This window comes from Solanum pennellii, chromosome 1 (genome assembly GCF_001406875.1).
Source record: "Solanum pennellii chromosome 1, SPENNV200".
In the NCBI taxonomy this organism is placed as follows: domain Eukaryota; kingdom Viridiplantae; phylum Streptophyta; class Magnoliopsida; order Solanales; family Solanaceae; genus Solanum; species Solanum pennellii.
The window spans coordinates 86,605,316-86,624,157 of NC_028637.1; the positions used below are offsets into that span (position 1 = coordinate 86,605,316).

General features: G+C 32.0%; 2 protein-coding genes across 5 annotated transcripts; one reads left to right on the plus strand and one right to left on the minus strand.

Moving 5' to 3' along the window:
* The first annotated feature begins 1,224 nt into the window (after nt 1-1,224).
* On the plus strand, nt 1,225-6,126 carry LOC107008369 (sodium/hydrogen exchanger 2-like). Its single transcript, XM_015207376.2, has 15 exons — nt 1,225-1,458; nt 1,704-1,930; nt 2,037-2,155; nt 2,849-2,946; nt 3,051-3,110; nt 3,204-3,250; nt 3,364-3,558; nt 3,674-3,720; nt 3,985-4,051; nt 4,184-4,284; nt 4,394-4,495; nt 4,600-4,738; nt 4,821-4,883; nt 5,000-5,083; nt 5,406-6,126. Exons 2-15 carry the CDS (start codon nt 1,757-1,759, stop codon nt 5,721-5,723), a joined length of 1,614 nt encoding a protein of 537 aa, XP_015062862.1. The 5' UTR covers nt 1,225-1,458; nt 1,704-1,756; the 3' UTR covers nt 5,724-6,126.
* A 2,824-nt stretch (nt 6,127-8,950) lies between these two features.
* On the minus strand, nt 8,951-14,167 carry LOC107008377 (vesicle-associated protein 2-2-like). Of its 4 annotated transcripts, none has more exons than XM_027914022.1 (11): nt 13,965-14,167; nt 13,337-13,388; nt 13,125-13,186; nt 12,361-12,431; nt 12,172-12,253; nt 11,705-11,820; nt 11,448-11,630; nt 11,014-11,154; nt 10,708-10,938; nt 10,384-10,461; nt 8,951-9,313 (listed from the first exon to the last, which is right to left on the minus strand). In XM_027914022.1, the coding sequence occupies exons 3-11, from the start codon at nt 13,174-13,176 to the stop codon at nt 9,200-9,202; spliced, it is 1,068 nt and encodes a 355-aa protein (XP_027769823.1). In that variant the 5' UTR covers nt 13,177-13,186; nt 13,337-13,388; nt 13,965-14,167; the 3' UTR covers nt 8,951-9,199. The 4 variants fall into 4 exon arrangements, with proteins under 4 accessions (XP_027769823.1, XP_015062885.1, XP_015062876.1 ...); XM_015207399.2 differs by lacking the exon at nt 13,337-13,388 and adding an exon at nt 13,775-13,853; XM_015207390.2 differs by lacking the exon at nt 13,337-13,388 and having other exon boundaries at nt 13,965-14,166.
* Nucleotides 14,168-18,842: the final 4,675 nt, after the last annotated feature.

Consider the following 18,842-nt stretch of genomic DNA (forward strand, 5'->3'; position numbering starts at 1 on the left):
AATACATTTCTACTTCTTTAATTAAATTCACGTGACATAACAAGTAATCTCAACTCTCAAACTCTTGTAAAAGTATATAGTTTTTAATGAAAAGTCGAGATCTAAATTTAGGGAAAATTTAAGATATATTTCTCTCGTATTAAAAGTTTGATTGTGTATTTAAGTTTGTTTATCAAATTATTTTTAAAACTATAAATAAATTAAAAATAAAATTAATAATTTACGTCAGAATTTAAATGTGTTTTTTCAATATTTCTAGGTATGTTAGTAAATAAAACAAAAAGAAGAAACGGGTAAAGGTGAAAAGTTGCATTAATAACCATAGCCTAAGATTCCAAAAGACACAATCATCGCAATGGTGGGTCCCATTCACCCTCTTCTTCTTCTTTCCCATTTAAATAATAGCCGTTTTCCCTTTATTTTAGTAACTCTAATTATTTTTGTATTGTTTTTTACTTACTATATAATTAATTAAGTAGTTCTTAGTACTAATTACCAACTCAACTGTCTTTGAACAAACTCTTCTTTTTTAATTACTTCTAATCCGTCCACTTTTAATTATTCTGATTTTGTGTAATAGGTATAGAGTCAAACGATAAAATTTTAACTAACATTTTATAATGTAATTTTTTATTATATTGATATGCAAAAAAATTGCAATTTGCAGTACTTTTCGTATAAATTTTAAATATTTAATTTTTTTATTTAAATAAAATTAATTTTAAAAATTAATCAAAATAATTTTCAAAAAGTATATCATGACAACTAATAGTGAGATGAAGTAAAGAAAAAAAAATCCAAAACTATTCATTAGAAATTAAAATCATTAATTAATTCTTTAGATTTTGTGACCAAAATGAGAAATCACTCACTCAATTTATTACCTTTTTTTTATTTTCATCTATTTAATTATAACTTCCCATATTACAAATCATAAAATTATAGAATATTATGGTATATTAACTATATATTTATTTAAATTTTTTATATTTTATATCAAATAAATTGAAACATAAGAAATACCATAAATACTACTTACCTTAATAGAAAAATAATTAAAAAATTACTATGTTGATTAAAAGCTCAGATTAAGTGACCAAATAGAGACAAACGGTAAAAAATATAGACAGGTAGGATCCTATTTGATGAAATGAACGGCGCTGATTAGTATACAAAGATCAGCATTCCAATTTCCACACAAACTATAAATTAGCCCTTTAATTTCATTTGTCTTTAATCAATCATTTCTCTAGAACTTTCCTCTCACTTTGATTCTCAATTTTTGATGTTCAATAATTTCTTACTGAATTCTGCTTTTGTTCAAGTTTTGATGATTTGTGTTCAGTTTCGAGTTACAATCTGCCAGTAGTTTGAGTTATTTTGCTAAAAATCTTGAGATCTGATTGAATTTCCGGTGTTGTAAACTCAATTTGACTGGCAATTTTGATCGGAATATTGGTAAAGTTTCCGATAACTTCATTCAATTTATTTATTTATGATATAGGTTTGCTGTGATATACAAGCTAATTGAATGAAATGAAAGAAAGAATATCTGCGAGTTTAATTTATATGGCTAGTTATGATTCTGGATTTTGAGTATTTTACAAGTGCTGTAGCTGCATTTATACGCTTATATATGTGTGTGGATTTTATTTGAGAAGTTTATGATCTGAGAATTGTGTGTTATTGGTTTGTGGTTGTAGGAGTTTATTTGAATTGGAATTAAGGTTTCCAAAGAGGAAACTTGTTTGAAAAAATGGTGTTTGACTTTGGGACGCTGGTGGCAAGTTTGAACAGATTATCAACTTCTGATCATCAATCTGTTGTGTCGATTAACTTGTTTGTTGCATTAATCTGCGCGTGTATTATTATCGGTCATCTGCTCGAGGAAAATAGATGGATGAATGAGTCCATTACTGCCCTTGTTATCGTGAGTTCGTTTGGTTGATACTATTACTATTTTGTGCTTTTTGTGATACACGATGAACTAATTTTTTTTTGTATGTGGTTGTGGTTTTTGGCCTTTTTGATGATAGGGTCTTTGCACTGGAGTTGTCATTCTACTAATAAGTGGAGGGAAGAACTCACATATTTTAGTCTTCAGCGAAGATCTTTTCTTCATTTACCTTCTTCCGCCTATCATTTTTAATGCTGGGTAAGTTTTGCATTTTAAATGTGTATTTATCTTTCCGCAGAACAAAATGTTTAGTCTATAATGTTTCTGTAGCATTCTAGATTGCTGAAACTACCCAATGACTGCTTGCAAGTAACTGATGCGTTATCTAGAAAGCTTAGACCTTGATTTTCTGAAGGGAAGATATTTTTTTGGTCAATCTTGTTCTTAAGCTTTGTGCAATGCAAACTAAGCATGGTATATAAGTGGAGAAGGGAAGAGGGGTGAGTCCATTATCCCGATTTTTTAATGCCGCAGATGGTCATATTTCTCAATTCATTAAAGAAAGTATTGTTCAAAGTAACAACTTAGAATCTGTTAATTGATGTTTAGACAAAAACAGATATATCGCTAGTCTTAAGTTGGTTAGCCCTTTACTCAAAAGTTTCATCAGAACACCCCCAATATGATATTATTAATGTATACTATATATAGCTTCTATGGTGAAATATTTCCCTCTGCCAACCATACTACGAAAATAGTATTTCTAGTCATACCAAACACTAATGCTCTTTCCTTTTACAATGTTGAAGTTCTCGTGACCTTGTGAACTCATGACTTTTAACAAGGCAAGCTACTCGGTAGCATGTGATATTTGTTTGATTTGACTAGGGTTTGAATTGTTCAAAAGGATTGCAATGAGTTAATTTTTATCCATCTTGTCATGTTCCTCAGGTTCCAGGTGAAAAAGAAATCATTTTTCCGCAATTTCAGCACTATCATGCTTTTTGGGGCAGTTGGCACCTTGATATCATTCATTATCATATCATTCGGTGTGTATTTCTATCCTTTTTGTTTTTGTTTCCCCGTATAGGAAGTTTCATAGCATTTCACTCATGATTCACCCATTAGTAATAATGTCTATTTTCATGATCAGGTGCTACTAGCATTTTCAAGAAATGGAATATTGGGAACCTTGAAATTGGAGATTACCTTGGTACTTCTTGCTGTTTCCTCTGTGTCATTTATTTTGAAAACTGTGATTGATAACTTCTCTGCATGTTTCTCATCTATCTCTATTCTTTTCCAGCTATTGGAGCAATCTTCTCTGCAACAGATTCTGTTTGCACCTTACAAGTCAGTATAAGTCGTACTTATTTAATAAAAAATCTACAAAGATGTAGCATTTTAGGCTGGTCAGACTAGCTGCTCTCTTACTGATCAGGCATATTCTATTTGGAAAAATGTAGGTGCTTAGTCAGGATGAAACACCATTACTATACAGTCTAGTTTTTGGGGAAGGTGTTGTGAATGATGCCACATCTGTAGTTCTGTTCAATGCTGTCCAGAACTTTGACTTATCTCATATCAACACAAGCAAAGCTCTGGAATTAGTTGGAAATTTTCTGTACTTGTTTGCGTCGAGCACCATCTTAGGGGTTGTTGTGAGTCTCTCTCTCTCCACACATGCTTTTGTGTCCTTATTTGCTTTTTTGTGTGTGTGTGTGTGCGCGTTGCACCTGTGACACAAGACTGACATTTAATATTTCCCTGGTGCAGGCTGGTCTACTGAGCGCCTATATAATTAAAAAACTCTACTTTGGGAGGTTCGTATATATTTACTTTTACAAATAAACGTCCTTTTGAATGCTCTTCTTAGGTTAGTTGCAACAGGCAAATATTTGGATATATATATTAGTCCTGAAGCTGGTAAATTGGTTTTTGTGCAAAAGACTAGTCAAGAAAATGAAAGCCGGTGTCTTCTTAGAAATTTTGTTCTCTTGGATTGCACTATTTTAAGCTTACATGATAGATAAGAAAGATGTCTCTTCATAAAGGATTTTGATTACTTACTTCATGATGATCTCCAGGCACTCCACTGACCGTGAGGTTGCTATAGTGATACTTATGGCTTACCTATCATACATGCTTGCTGAAGTAAGTTTCTCGATTAAGTAGCTGGCTAACATTTTTTCCTTTCAAAATGAAAATTAATCACTTCCTTTCTTGGAAATATTTATCTTTCTATAAAGTTATTACGCTGAAAGTTTGAAACTATGTCGATTGCAGTTATTCTATTTAAGTGCAATCCTCACTGTGTTTTTCTCTGGGATCGTGATGTCTCACTACACCTGGCATAATGTGACTGAGAGCTCAAGAGTCACCACCAAGTATGTTTGTACAACTTTTGGAACACTATTGATGGAGTGTGTTCAATTGCTCCTATCTCTGCCCATAAGATGGTTTAATACTGACATATCATCTTCATCTGTTTCTCAGGCACGCTTTTGCTACATTATCATTTATTGCTGAAATATTCATATTCCTTTATGTTGGTATGGATGCTTTGGACATTGAGAAGTGGAGATTTGTAAGCGACAGGTGAATTTCGATATCATTGAAGTTGATCATTTACTATTTTGATTATATGTAAGTGGAAAAAGACTCGCATGATTGATGGTTTTTTGTTTCAACTCTATTTGCAGCCCACAATTATCAGTTCAGGTTAGCTCCATTCTGTTGGGTCTTGTTTTGGTTGGAAGGGCAGCATTTGTTTTCCCCCTGTCATTTTTGTCCAACTTGATGAAGAAATCTCCGGAGGAGAGGATTAGCTTTAACCAGCAAGTATGTGCTAATAACCTGTTAGTTACTGTAAAGTCCTTCAAATCATATGGCCTCTCGTTATATCCCTTTGCTGATATTGCAGATTATAATTTGGTGGGCTGGACTTATGCGAGGTGCTGTTTCAGTGGCTCTTGCTTATAATCAGGTAAAATACTAGTATCTGGTATAACTCTGGTATCAAATTTCATGGATTATTTTTGCACGTTGCATATAGTTTTTTAGAATTTTTTTTTGACTGATTCCTTAATTTCATGCTTGCAGTTTACCAGGGGAGGCCATACTCAGTTACGTGCCAACGCCATAATGATCACAAGTACTATCACTGTTGTCCTTTTCAGCACAGGGGTAAGATATCTTAACTTTTGGTATACATTTAATAAACATACATTAAGTAGAGAAACATACACCAAAAATGTGCTCCTTTATGCCCAAGGATTGACCATCTCAAATTTTTTCTTCTGGAAACTTCAATAAAATGCTTTCAAACAAAGTTTTAAACCTGGCAGGCTAGCAACAATATTCCTCTAGCACTTGTCTGATATTTCTCAACTCGTGAAAGATTAGAAACAACTTTCGAAAATTCATGTGTTTAATTGGTTATGCATGTAGCAAAAATCCTTGGAACCAAAGCCATTTAGTTGAGCCCTTCTGTTTTTGTCCTTCACAGGTATTCGGGTTGATGACAAAACCTTTAATCAGATTATTGCAACCCTCACCAAAACACTTGACCAGAATGATCTCTTCTGAACCGACGACCCCAAAATCCTTCATTGTGCCACTTCTTGAAAGTACACAAGACTCAGAAGCTGATCTGGGCCCAAATGTACCCCGTCCCCACAGTTTGCGTATGCTCCTATCAACACCATCTCACACTGTGCATCGTTACTGGAGAAAATTTGACAACGCATTCATGCGTCCCGTTTTCGGTGGACGAGGTTTTGTACCTTTCGTTCCAGGATCACCAACGGAACCAAGTGGTCATTAATTGCATTGCTGGATATGCAGATTACAGAAAATCATTTCTGTCTTGGGAGAGGGGGAGGGAAGATGGCAGTTTTTCGGTTTGAGGTTTTGTTTACTGTTAATAGCTTTTGGGTGTTGCTATGTGGTTAAAAAGGGGGTTTTCTAGTTTATAGGTATAATCATTTTTCAGCTGAGTGCTGGCTTTTGGTCATTGCTGACAATTTCTGTCTGAATTCCTTGGTTTTCTTTTTTTGGTTAGTAATTGATCAGAACACCAAATAGGTGTATATTCTGCTAAGGCATATGGGCATAGCTGCATAAATTATCTTGTAAAATCCTTCTACAGGTTAGAGTTTGGTTCATTATATGTAGAATTCACCTGGTTGTAACATTCTCATTGCTCAGTAAAGTTGCTTAGATACACATTCCTTGTCAACTCTTTTAGAAATTTCTTGATAACTTATTAAATCTCGTGGATGAGTTTTTTCTTTAATTATATCCCTTCCTTATATCACCCCACTTAGCACTTAATTTCATTGTTGCGCGCATCTGATGCTGAATTTTAGATTATCCTTCGGGATGGCCTAATGATTTGGGCTTGAGACTTTCGTGTTGGACGTCCCAAGTTCGAAATTCCTGGCCAGCGAAAGCAAGCGTTTGCCTTTTGGGTCGAGCTCATCGCACCAAGTATGTCTAGTGCGGATTACCTGTCCTAGGTAGTTTGCGAGCTATTGCATAGGAGTGGGGGTTTTACCCTGTGCGCATCCAAAGGATAGCGGCTGCAGGTTTTTCTTGTCACTAAAAAAAATAGATTCGTACAATTATTATAATTCAATGACTGAAACTAATGATGCAATAGAAGATGTTGCAATATGATCACATGCAGGAATTCAAGAAAAAATTATAGTCTTCTTGAATGCTGTAATAGGTTAGTTATTATGAATTCAAAATCAGATGATTAATAGATATCTTAAATAGCAACACTATGCTTATTTAATAAAAATGTTGAACTTCATTTTATAACTATATATTAAGTTTTTGTTGTATAAACTGTCTTTGATTGTGTATGATATATTGTCAGTGCTATACAGTTGTAGATTCAGAAAATAAGTCATCATGACAGCCATTTTCTGGATTTTAAATAAATGATGAGTGAAGTATTCGGATAAACATGAGAACATATTAGAGCAATTTCAACCGTTTATAATGAAGTTTCTCATTAGGTATACATTGTACATAATGAGAGTCCGAAACTCAAAGGGTACAAAATATTAACAAAAATTCCAAAACGGTATATAAAATTTTATATTAATCAAAACGGTAAAATTGCTGCCGGTGCAGCGATTTACTTTACTTGAAAAAGTAAAATCGCTGCTCAGTAGCGATTTTGTAAAAAAAAAATCGCTGCCTAAGCAGCGATTTCAAAATTTTTCTTCTTACAAATCGCTGCCTCAGCAGCGATTTGATATTATTTTTTAATTTTCTTTCTTTTTTTTTAAAATAAGGTATATCGCTGCACTGGCAGCGATTTATAAAGAATTTTTTTTTTTAAAAATCGCTGCCAGTGCAGCGATTTATAAAAAAAAAAAAATATTTCTAATATAAATCGCTGCCTTAGCAGCGATTTATAAAAAAAAAAAAAAATTTTGATATAAATCGCTGCCAGTGCAGCGATTTATAAAAAAAAAAATTTTTTTTTTTTGTAAATCACTGCTCTGGCAGCGATTTATATCAAATTTTTTTTTTTATAAATCGCTGCACTGGCAGCGTTTTTTTTAAAAAATTTTTTTTTTATTAAATCGCTGCAATAAGCAATTTTTTAAATAAAAAAAAATTTAAAAATGTTAAAACAGCGATTTTATATATATAAAAAAATTATAATATTTTTTAAAATTTATGTATATAACTTATAAGAAAATATACATTATTTTAAAAAAATTAAAAATAAGTAAAGTAATAAATATATTTTCTTTCTAAAATTAAAAAAAAATTAAATAATTTTTCTCCTTTAATTTTTTATTTAAAAAAATTGATTATTTGAATTCAAATATTATTTAAATTTAAATTCAATATAATATCTTTTTTTAGAAAGAAAATATATTTATTACTTTACTTATTTTTAATTTTTTTAAAATAATGTATATTTTCTTATAAGTTATATACATAAATTTTATATACCGTTTTAGAATTTTTGTTAATATTTTGTGCCCTTTGAGTTTCGGACTCTACATAATGATATATTTTAAGAAAACGTCAGTATAATTTGTTGTACCAATACCAAGAGTTTGCACAAAGTTGAAATATAGTAATAAAAATATTTAACAAAAGAAGATCATGTAAGGGCGAAGTAGGAGAGAAAATGGGGATGAAGAAATATGGAGAAAATTTTTAGTGAGTTGGTTTGGAGTGAAACATAAATGACGGAGAGAATTAAGTGGATAGATAATTAAAAGCTCTAATTTTTAAGCTAATTGAGGAGTCATAATCTTACTTCAAATCTAATTCAAAATTATTACATAGTCAGATACTAATAAATAATTGATAGCTATTTAATGCGAAAAAGCATAAGTAGCCTCTAAACTATGACTGAAAATTAAGAGACACGCTTTAACTAAACTAAGGTCCTATTATCCCCATGAACTTTTTTTTTTTGTAATTTTGTGCATTTTTTGTCTTACATGGCACGCTTAGAGACTCCACACAATTGAAGCGCGTGGAAGATATTTGGATGCCACGTAAGCCAAAAAGGTGCACAAAATTACAAAAAAAAAAATAATCATGAAGTAATAGGACCTTAGTTAAGGTGTGTCTCTGAGATTGCGATCATACTCTAGGGGGTACTTATCATTTTTCCATATTTAATAGTGTAAGTTAAATTGATAAATATGGTATTTATGTATATCTAATTAGGTAGTTTTGTCATATCTTTTGAACTCTTTCAACATAACTAGATAAGCAATGAATTGCAAAATCTTTGTCTCATCTTAGATTGACAAGTTCTTTTAAGTTATTAACCTTGAATTACTTCTCACCGTCACTTATAGCGTCAATCTCTTCATTTGTTCCTCCATACTGTTATAGTAATGCTTTAGTCCATATTTTTATGATAGCTCAAGCATACTTATCTTCAATTTTATGGAATTGAAGATGAAAATAAAAATTAATGCCCAGCTCAACATTCATGTCAGCTGGAGACGTATCCAGAAGATGACTAGACGCCACAGTTCGAATTACACATCACTGCAGTAGTTCAAATCTCAACATTCATAATTATATTGTTGTCAGTTGTGAAAAAAGAAAAAAAAAATGAAACATAACTATTACATAACTGAAATATTATTTTTTTTCCTCATGAACTCCACTTTTACATACTCATTTTGAAAAAAGGCTCGTTAGGTTGACATCTATTAAAAGAAAAAAAGATGCAATTGTCAACATGCTGAAGACATTGTAAGTTCCTAAACAGTTACAAATATACCAAAGCCAGCAAAATCCTTGTTAAGCACGTACAAGATATCCAATGGTGAGACAAATCAATGCGACCATGCAAAGAAATAACGGGGGAAATCCAACTTGAACTCTTTTTCCAACACCCTTTGTCTTTAACAATGCCTGTAAGAAATGACAAATGCAAGTTTTAAAAGTTAGACACAGCCTTGAGGGTCACAATCTGATCCCACATTCATATGCAGAAGAATTAGTTGAAGTACTTTCTAGCTTCTTATTAAGAACCAGCAAAGGAAAAGATTCCTTGGTTTCGATGGGGACATCAATTCATCATGAAGTCACTTTACAACTCAATGTAACGTTTCTCGAGAACTTTCAATCATTATTGTTATTAACTGAGCAGGTGATTTTCCGAGACATGTTGCAGCATTGAGTTTCATGGTGGCAGAATAGCCAATGATCCATATAGTTTCATTGGGAGGAAATTGATTTATGGTCAATGAATCAGTTTTTTTTAAAGTTGTTCATTGAAAAAGATTGGAAAATGCTGCTCTTTCGGAGGACATTAATTACACCTCAACTCAGAAAGCAAAGCATAAAATGAAGAACTTGTGGCAAAATTCTTCTCTGATTAGGCTTGAGAAGGATAACTGATTGGGATTCGAAAGAAAACAATATCTAGCAGGACTCTACTCCATTGTCATATAAAGGAGCATACATATTTTCTGAATAAACAACATCAACACAGACTTAATTAGCATAAAATTGAGATAAAACACATAAGAAGTTGTATTTCTGCCTGAAGCGCAAAAGCGACATTGCTTCAGATTCTAAAGCAACTCTGGCAGGATCATTCAATTCTTTGTTTATATGTACGTAAGATGAGCATCCTAACTGCTTCATCGAACTTCTTCATCCACATAAATGGTCCTAATTGAACTTTTCTGGAAACTGGTAAAGTGGGGTCTTATTAAACTTATCAATCAAAAATTAATTTAAAAGTTTGAGTTTTAGGAGGTGAAAAGGTTCAGTTCCCAATTCTTGTCAGTTAGCAGTAGGAAAATCAACAACAAATAAACTCCTCATTAACCTGGTAACACCCTTTAAACAGAAAGGAAATCAAACTGATAGGAGTAGTTACTCCTACAACCTGGAAGATTCTTAGAGAAAAGCACAAGATATACCACAAAGCATACAAAGACAAGAGAGAGGCATAGAGAGCTTTAGCGACTAACCAGTTCTTGCTTCAAAATTTCCATGTCTTTGATGGTACTTCGCTTCTGTTCTTTTAACTTTGCAATTATGCATTCAGCCTGCAAGGAAATTTTCATCAAGTTCCAAACTCTTTGTTTGAGCGCCAAGGGTGTGTTGAGTTGGTTGGGGTTTGGTGGGGGAGGAGGAGAGAAACAAATATCTGTAGGCTTTAACAGTTGATGACTGACTAAAACCAATACGGGTTCACTATCCTGGTTTGCAGGATATAGAGGGATGTCGTGATAGTGCATAAGAACATATACTCAAATTGTGGAGTACCAAGAATCTATTACAAGAAGGCTAACCTCAATTAGCTGAGAACCCAATGAATTTATCTTAGACTTTAGCTCCTCAACATCTTTGGATAGTGACAATTTTGTCTCCATGTTCAGATGTCTTGATTTAACAACCTCAACCTCATTGGCATTAGACTCCCTGTTCTTAGGCAAATTCAACTGGATGTCTTCCGCAGTCTTAGCCAATCTTGGCTCCTCTTCTTCTGCGTCAAAATCTGCACCCTTGTTGTTCTCAACCACCTGCATTGAGAAGCAATTGTCTAATAAATTCACAGTCCAAAAAAATTTCATTATATAAACGCCTTTTACACATACCTGACATATTGTTTCATCAATCTCACCAATACTGGACTTGGTATTTTTTGTTAAGTTCAGATCTTTGACATCTGCAATGTTAACCAATCTTGGTTCCTCTGTTTCTTCCTCAAATTTAATATCCTTGTTGTTCTTAACCACCTGCATTTGGGAAAAAACTTCTACAACTGAATTATCACAGTTTCAGAAAAGGAAATGTGTCAAGAAAATATGTTTTTCTCTTGCTGACAATAAGCAATGACCATCCCCCAAAAAATTTAATGTCATCAAAGTTTATAACTGACCTAAAGGTATGGAAATATGCAGGGTAAAATCGTGACCAATCGTAATTCACTAGTTGACATTCTCATATGGTTTTTATCAGATAATTAAATAGCCAAATCCTGGAAGATACTACTACACAGATTAGTAAAAGTGATGATAATGCCACTTACAGTTTGAGCTGGAGGAAGGTTTTCAACACCACTTGGAAATTTTTCCTGTTGCATCGAAGTCTCAACAGATGCACCTTGCTTGGAAATTCCATTAGCTGGCTGCAGAACTGGAGACTGGGATGGGCTAACCAGAACAACCTTTAATTTGCACTCGTCAATATATTTTCCATTATCTTTGTTGAACTGGCACAAAAAGATTTAAAAAAAAATTAGAAACTATAAAATAGTATATTTAGATGACACACTGCAATTTTTACCATGCTGGGTGGAATTTCCTCTTCATTAGTTCCAAAAGGAACAACTGTGCACTGAATCAAAAATTTATCCTTGCATTGCATATCAGATGGAGCTGCCCTCTGAGCTTGCATTGTAACTGCATCCAAGATAAAATCAGTATCAGAAACTGAAAAATGTAGTTATGACAGGGTCTCAATCAACCAGCACAAAGCAAAAGTTCAAGACAACTTTTGCTTGGTAGGACTAGTATTTGAATTCACGCTCAATATGAGACATTGACGTTGCTGATCTCCAGACATTGACGTTTACATCACTAAGAAGATTCAGTAAGCAGGAGCACTAACAGAAGCTACATATATTTACAGCAGTGTGTTCGCCACCAAACTCATAGATGGCTACTCACTTGAAGGGAAATGCTTAGCAACACAAGGATAACCGATTTCATCATTGTCAACGAATCAGAACCAGTAAGGAAAATTATATATACCTGTGAAGTCATATGTAGACTTTGGTTTGATAACACCTATATTAGGCCGGACACAGTATTTCTTAGGTGATGTGGTCTTGACCTGAAAAAGAAAAAAAACTCTCTTAATCTCAACAAGGAACAACTGTACATGCATCTCGTCTCGAAAGAGTTTATATGAATGCTTGGTTGTCAACAAAATTATCATACCTTGAAAGCTACATATTGGTCTGTGATATTAGATATGTGAACTGCACATGAACTTTGTTTCTTCACCTCAACTAAAACAAAAGATGAAAGTTAGAAGGACATCCTTTAATCCAAGACAAGTACAAAACGAGATAATATGTGCTTATGAAGCTGAATTCAAAAAGAAGAAAACAATTTTTGATGAATCCTAATCTGCTTCTCTCAAAAGTTTAACTCTCTGTTAAATTGTCTTCTTCCTGAACCACGAAGGCATTGTACCGAACATTTCTTATTTGGCAAAATGTCAAATAGTGATAGTATGATAGATAAGGTAGTTACAATCCGGTAATTACTTTTTTCATCTATCAACCCAAGTAGTCAGTAGAGCATAAGAAATTAAATAACCTCATAAGTAATTGCCTTTGCAGTACTGGATACCATTACGAGCAACGTGAGACACACACATTTAGTAGTGCTAGAAGAACATAAAACCACAACAGGCTTCCTCAGCTTACTTTAGATGAAAACCAATCAGTACCACTCAGAATAGTAGTCCATAACAAATCTAACACTGTACAGTGATTCGATAAAATAGCATGTATTCTTAGTTTAGCAGATGGTGATGCTTTCATAATCACATGTTTAATTTCAATATGGTTGGTACTGAATGCAATTTGAAGTAAATCAAAAGTACTTGCCAGAAAATGTCAAGTCCACCCCATATTTTCTTTCTAATTTCACTCACTAAATTGTAAAATAATAACTGCAAGGTTTCAAGTACTTACATGTAAACTTGAGTTCACAAGGTTGAATCTCCACTAGTTGTGTGTTTATCATTATTCTTCACCTGCATCCATAGTAATATAATACACATGATTTCTCCAGGGAATAACAAGTTAATCAAAAAAGCAAAACACTAAACACCACAAAATAAAAATTAAAAAAAGGAAGAAGGATGGCCTGAGGAAAACATAATCAGGTGCTTATAGTAACATGCCTTCAACTTAACAGATCCAAATCAGAATCAATTATTCACACTGCTGACTTATCTGAGTGCAAAATAAATTTATACATCAAAACATTGTTTTACTTAACACACCGTCAATATACATAATTAACTACTTCACATTAGTATTTTAAGGCTTTAAGCCAGAAAAAAGCAGGCAAATTTTGAATCGAATGAATCACATTGGTACAAAATTTAAATATAAGTCCAGTATTTACCAGTGATCACTCAAGGAATCAACAAAAAAAATAAAAAACATCAAAGACAACGCTTACTTACTTACTGAGAAGCATCTAATTTTATCAAGTTCCTAAAAATTGATCCTTCCTTCAATTAGGTGAAAGTAGGTGATCTTACATACTTGTAAGAAGAATGTTAGTAGGCGTAATAGCAAACTAAAGCGGATCTTCCTCTCTTACACTCACTCACTTTGCATCGACTGATTTCAGAATCTGGTGGGCTGTGGTAGTAGTTATAAGCTTAGAATCAGATAAATCGCATCCGTCAACTGAAATTCCATTTTCAGATGCAAAAAACTAGTTTAACAAAGTGATCACACAACAAATCAACAAAAAAAAAAAAGAGTAATTAAGCAAAATCAAATCCAATTATCGCTTACAGATATTCAAACTCCGAAGACGAAATCGCGCAATCCTCCAGTTCCGGTGAAAGCCAATGAGTGAGAGAGATAGTAGTTGATCTGAAACAGTGGGAAGAAAGGGAGAAAACTAGTTGCAAAAATGGTGAAGACTTGAAGCCAAAGGGATTAGGAACGGTTAACGGAGTTATCATGATTTACCGAAGCGCTCCATCCTGCTATTCGCTAATTTGAATTTTTTAATTCCTTTTTTTCCAAAATATACGCGTAAATGTATTCGCGCTTAGTATTTATATCAATTCAATATAATTTTTATTATTATGTGATTTAACGAAGTAAAACACATGTTAATTAATTAAAGTTAAGTAAAACGAGCAATAAATTTAAAAATATGGCATGCACATATTGAATTGATATAAACACCCGGCCGGCGCGAGTAAGTTTTTGCCACGTATGTGAGTATTTCAAAATGAGAAAAAGGGACTAACTTACTTTTAATCTAAACTTAATAGAGAAGTATTGATATATGTCAAGCTCGATACGAATTATTAGTTTCATATTTGAATTATGGATACCTTTAAAAATATTTATTTCCTTAACTAATTAAATTTAATTACGCTCTGATATATTCTTAAATTCTCACCAAGTGTAGGGATATTTTCAATACTTTTTCTGTTTCTTATTAAGAGAGTCGTGGTCCTACAATAATTCTGACATCATTTGTTATGTCATATGACAAATTGGAAGTTTGGCTAAGTTTAAGTAGTCAAATAAAATATTATTTTCAAGACTGTCAATAATTCAAAAACGAAACTAATAATTTACACACGATATGTTAAGTACTTCTCTATTATTATTATAATTATGAATAGCATAATTTTGTCTTTTTTTAATTACCATTATAGTCCTTACTATTAGTCAAGTGGAGCATTTATATTTCTCCCGTTAACGGAGCTACATTAATTTGTACGTGCCATTTGGTTTGGAATAGAGGAGAAATTAGTCTACAAATAAATTCAGTAATTAATGAGTGTGTTTGGTTAGGTTTAAAAATTTTAATTTTCACGTGACAATCACTAATTTATTATGCGAATATTTACGTATTATTTTATGTAGATCTTAAAAAACATAAAATATGAGTATAGGTTTTAGCAACACATGCATTAACAATTTCTATAATAATAAACTCAGAGCTTTTAATATAAAGAATATTTTTTCTGAAAAAAGCAAATAATATGTGTATTATATAGTATATCGATAGAATATAACTTAGAGTGCAAGTTAAGAAATATAAAGCAAGAAGTTAATATGGAAGTGAGGCTTGATATATTATATATGGGTTATTTGGATTGGTTTTTTAGTTTTTTGAATTGGTTTTGAATTAATAAATTACTTTGTTTGTTTTTTTGGTTTGGTTTCAGATTTTAAAATATAAAAACTAAAAAACTAAAAAAATCGAGTTAACCAGTTTTGTCCTTTTTTGGTTATTGTCTTTCATGATGATTACGTTTATATTTTATGTTTGAATTGGATCTATAATAGTTACACTTATAAGTATTGTATTTTAAGTTTTACTTATGATTTATATTAGAAAGTATATTTTAGAAATTAAGTATTATTACTTTGGTTATGTTATTAAGTATTGACATAACAGAACAATCAAACCGAATAGAGAAAAACCAAATTTATTTTGAACCGGATTGGGTTACACTTTTATAAAACCAAAAAAATTCGAAAATTACAAATTGAATAGCGCAAAATCAAGCCGAAAAACCAAATGCGCACCCCTAGTTTCAAATATATATTGGGTCTATTATCCAGTGAAATAGGGAGATTGACGAGGATGTCACTAACTGTGTTGGTGCAGGATGGATGAAATACGCACGCATCTAGAGTAGTTCCACCCAAACTTAAAGAATGTTGGTCAGTCAAAATTCTTACCTGCGGAAGATGATAGTGACAGGAATGAGGATGCTATGATGAATGTGTTTGCATGCTAGAAGAGATAAGATTAAAAATGGTGATCTTTGTGACAAGATGTGATTAACTTCGGTAGAGGACAAGTTGCGGAGATTAAAATTAAGATGGTTTGAACATGTGATGAGAAGATGCATGGATGCACTAGTACAGGGTGTGAAAGGTTGGCTAAGGATGATTCCAGGATGGGTAGAGGTAGACCGAAGAAGTATTAAATAGAGGTCATTAGATTGAACATGGGTAATTTCAACTTATCGAAGATATGACCTTTTTTTCTCGAAGATATGACCTTAGTTAGGAGATTGTGGAGGACACAAAGTAGGATAGAAGGTTAGTATGCAAAAATATTCATTATCTTGTTGTTCGTTCATACTAGTACTCGTAGTATTACTCTTGTAGTTCCATGTCCTTCAATTTTTGTTGTTATCTATTATTTCTTATACTTCGACAATCATATTGTTTTGTTATAATTTGTTATCTTAATATTTGTTATATCTTGTTTTTTCATTGTTTCTTTACAGATAGCTTTGAATTATCTTTTTCATTATTGAATCAAGAGTCATTGAAAAACAGCTTTTGTATTATTACTTTATATTCCTTCTAGTCCAAAATAAATTTTATTTTGTGGTTCAAATGAAATTCTTCTCTTTAGTAGTGGGGTTTTTCAACTATTTCTAATTTTATGAGAGTTTGAAAAGTTGAAAGGGGAAATATTGACACATTAGCATGTAACTAACTTTTTTTAAGGATTGTAAAATTCATTTAGTTTGAACACAAAGATATATTTTTTTACTACTACATACATCACAATGCTTCCATTACCATACATACCTTAATCATCATCTTTATGTAATTTATTTTTGAAACAAACACTAGGGTATCAAACGGGTAAATTGAATCGGATATAATAGATCGAAAATAGATCAGATAAAAAATAAAGATCCATATGTAACACGAATAAAAGAATAGGTTAACTCGCAAACAATAAAATGCTCTCTTCTTCTGACCAAAAAAAAAAAGTAATCTTTAATTTTGTAAAAAAGTATTGTTATATATTGTTATAAATAATAATAATTAGAGAATATATTTAAAATAAGTATTACATATTTTTTAAAAGAAACCCACTCAAATAATTAAGGGAAAATTATATATAATAGCAAACTAATAACCTAAAATAAATGGAGTAGCTAGGGTTTGATTTAATTGTGCTCCATAGCAAACGTTTGCAAAAAATTATCAGGCGCCTCTCTCCCAAATATCTCGCTCGCCACTCTCCTCCAATCTCTCGCTCGCTTCCTCACTTTTTATACAAACACAAGTGTATAAAAATTGTTTCTAATTGTATAAAGCAGAGAAAATTGTATAAATAAATATATTTTTGTTTCCCTCTCTCCCTTCTTCCAGATCTCGCTCCCCACTCTCCCAAATCTCGCTCGCCACCCTCGCCTTTCTCACTTATACAAACAGAAACGAAATGTATAAATTGCGTTTCTGTTTGTATAAAGCGTGAGAAAATTGTATATACACATGCAAATATATATATTTTCGTCCTATACACTTATAATTATACAATAAAAATACTTCCCTGCCCAGTTTCTTTTGTCTTTCTCTCTTTCTCGTTTTATACAATTTTCAAATTGTATCTAATTTCTCTCTTTCTCGTTTTATACAATTCTATTCAATTGTATATTCCTTGTCAAGTCTCTTTCGTCTTTCTCTCAATCTCATTTTATACAAATTCAAATTGTATATAATCGTTCTATACACTTATAATAATAAAATTTGTTTTATACACTTCATTTTTATACAGTTCTCTGCCCAAGTGTCTTTCTTTTTCTTGTTTTATACACTTCGTTTTATACAATTTGCTTCAATTCTATATGTATAGCGAATTATACAGTTTCTATGTTTGCTATGGAGCGCAATTATGCAAACTTTGCTATAACATACAAATATGAATTTTTTATTTGCCATATGTGAAAGTTGCCCAATAATTAATCCATTTCATATGAATAAACCGTGTCAAACATAAAGCCCAAAGACAAAAGAAATCAGCAAATGGAAAAAGAGTAAACGTATACTTCATGTTTACACCAAATAAATAATTATTTTTTTTAATTAAAAAAAAAAACATTAATGGGCACACCAAATCGAACAAATAAATAGTCATATCAATACATAATGAAACTGAAATTAGATCTCTTACCACCAAACAAATAATTATTTTAAAAAATAAAACATAATTGGGCACACCAAATCAAATATTAAATAAAGTCATATGAAAACATACTGAAAATGAAATTAGATCTCTTTGCACTTAGGACCAGTCAGACAAAATTAAACACATTTTAGACTAGACTATATTGACACTTTACATTGGAAGTCTTGAAATATAACATATTATTTTCTATATGTTTTGTAGAAGAGATAAAATTAAAATTTATAATTTGAACAAATCGTTGGGAAGTGTTAATATTTTAATCTTAGTTTACATAATAGCAAAAAGATTATCACTCTCATCTTTTGAATTAATAATAGAGTAGTAGCAAAAAATTGGTGTTTATGACTTGAGTTAAAGGCATAAAAGTTGAGAGGGTGTCTTTAAAATCAACTTTGCATTTGATTATCTAAAGTAATCGACCGCTTTAACCTAAGCAACTTAGGATCTTCACCCATAACTTTTGAGAGGGAAAAAGAATACTTTTTTAAAGGGGTCGTTTGATAGTGTGTATTAGAAAGAATAATGCATGTATTAGCATTGTATATACTTGTCACGACCCAAAACCGAGCCGCGACTGGCACCCACACTTACCCTCCTATGTGAGCGAACCAACCAATCTAAACCCTAACATTTCAATATAATATCAACAGAAAGTAATGCGGAAGACTTAAACTCATTAATAAAAACCAATTCAATAACTT

Bases quoted from the DNA above. Each gene is read 5' to 3' on its own strand.
- LOC107008369 (XM_015207376.2), top strand. From the start codon at position 1,757: ATGGTGTTTGACTTTGGGACGCTGGTGGCAAGTTTGAACAGATTATCA. The intron at 2,156-2,848 runs GTAAGTTTTGCA...CATGTTCCTCAG, and splicing joins CCTATCATTTTTAATGCTGG to GTTCCAGGTGAAAAAGAAAT. The intron at 5,084-5,405 runs GTAAGATATCTT...TGTCCTTCACAG, and splicing joins TTGTCCTTTTCAGCACAGGG to GTATTCGGGTTGATGACAAA.
- LOC107008377 (XM_027914022.1), bottom strand. From the start codon at position 13,176: ATGATAAACACACAACTAGTGGAGATTCAACCTTGTGAACTCAAGTTT. The intron at 12,432-13,124 runs GTAAGTACTTGA...CTTTTGTTTTAG, and splicing joins TTGTGAACTCAAGTTTACAT to TTGAGGTGAAGAAACAAAGT. The intron at 11,821-12,171 runs GTATATATAATT...TCTTGGATGCAG, and splicing joins GTCTACATATGACTTCACAG to TTACAATGCAAGCTCAGAGG.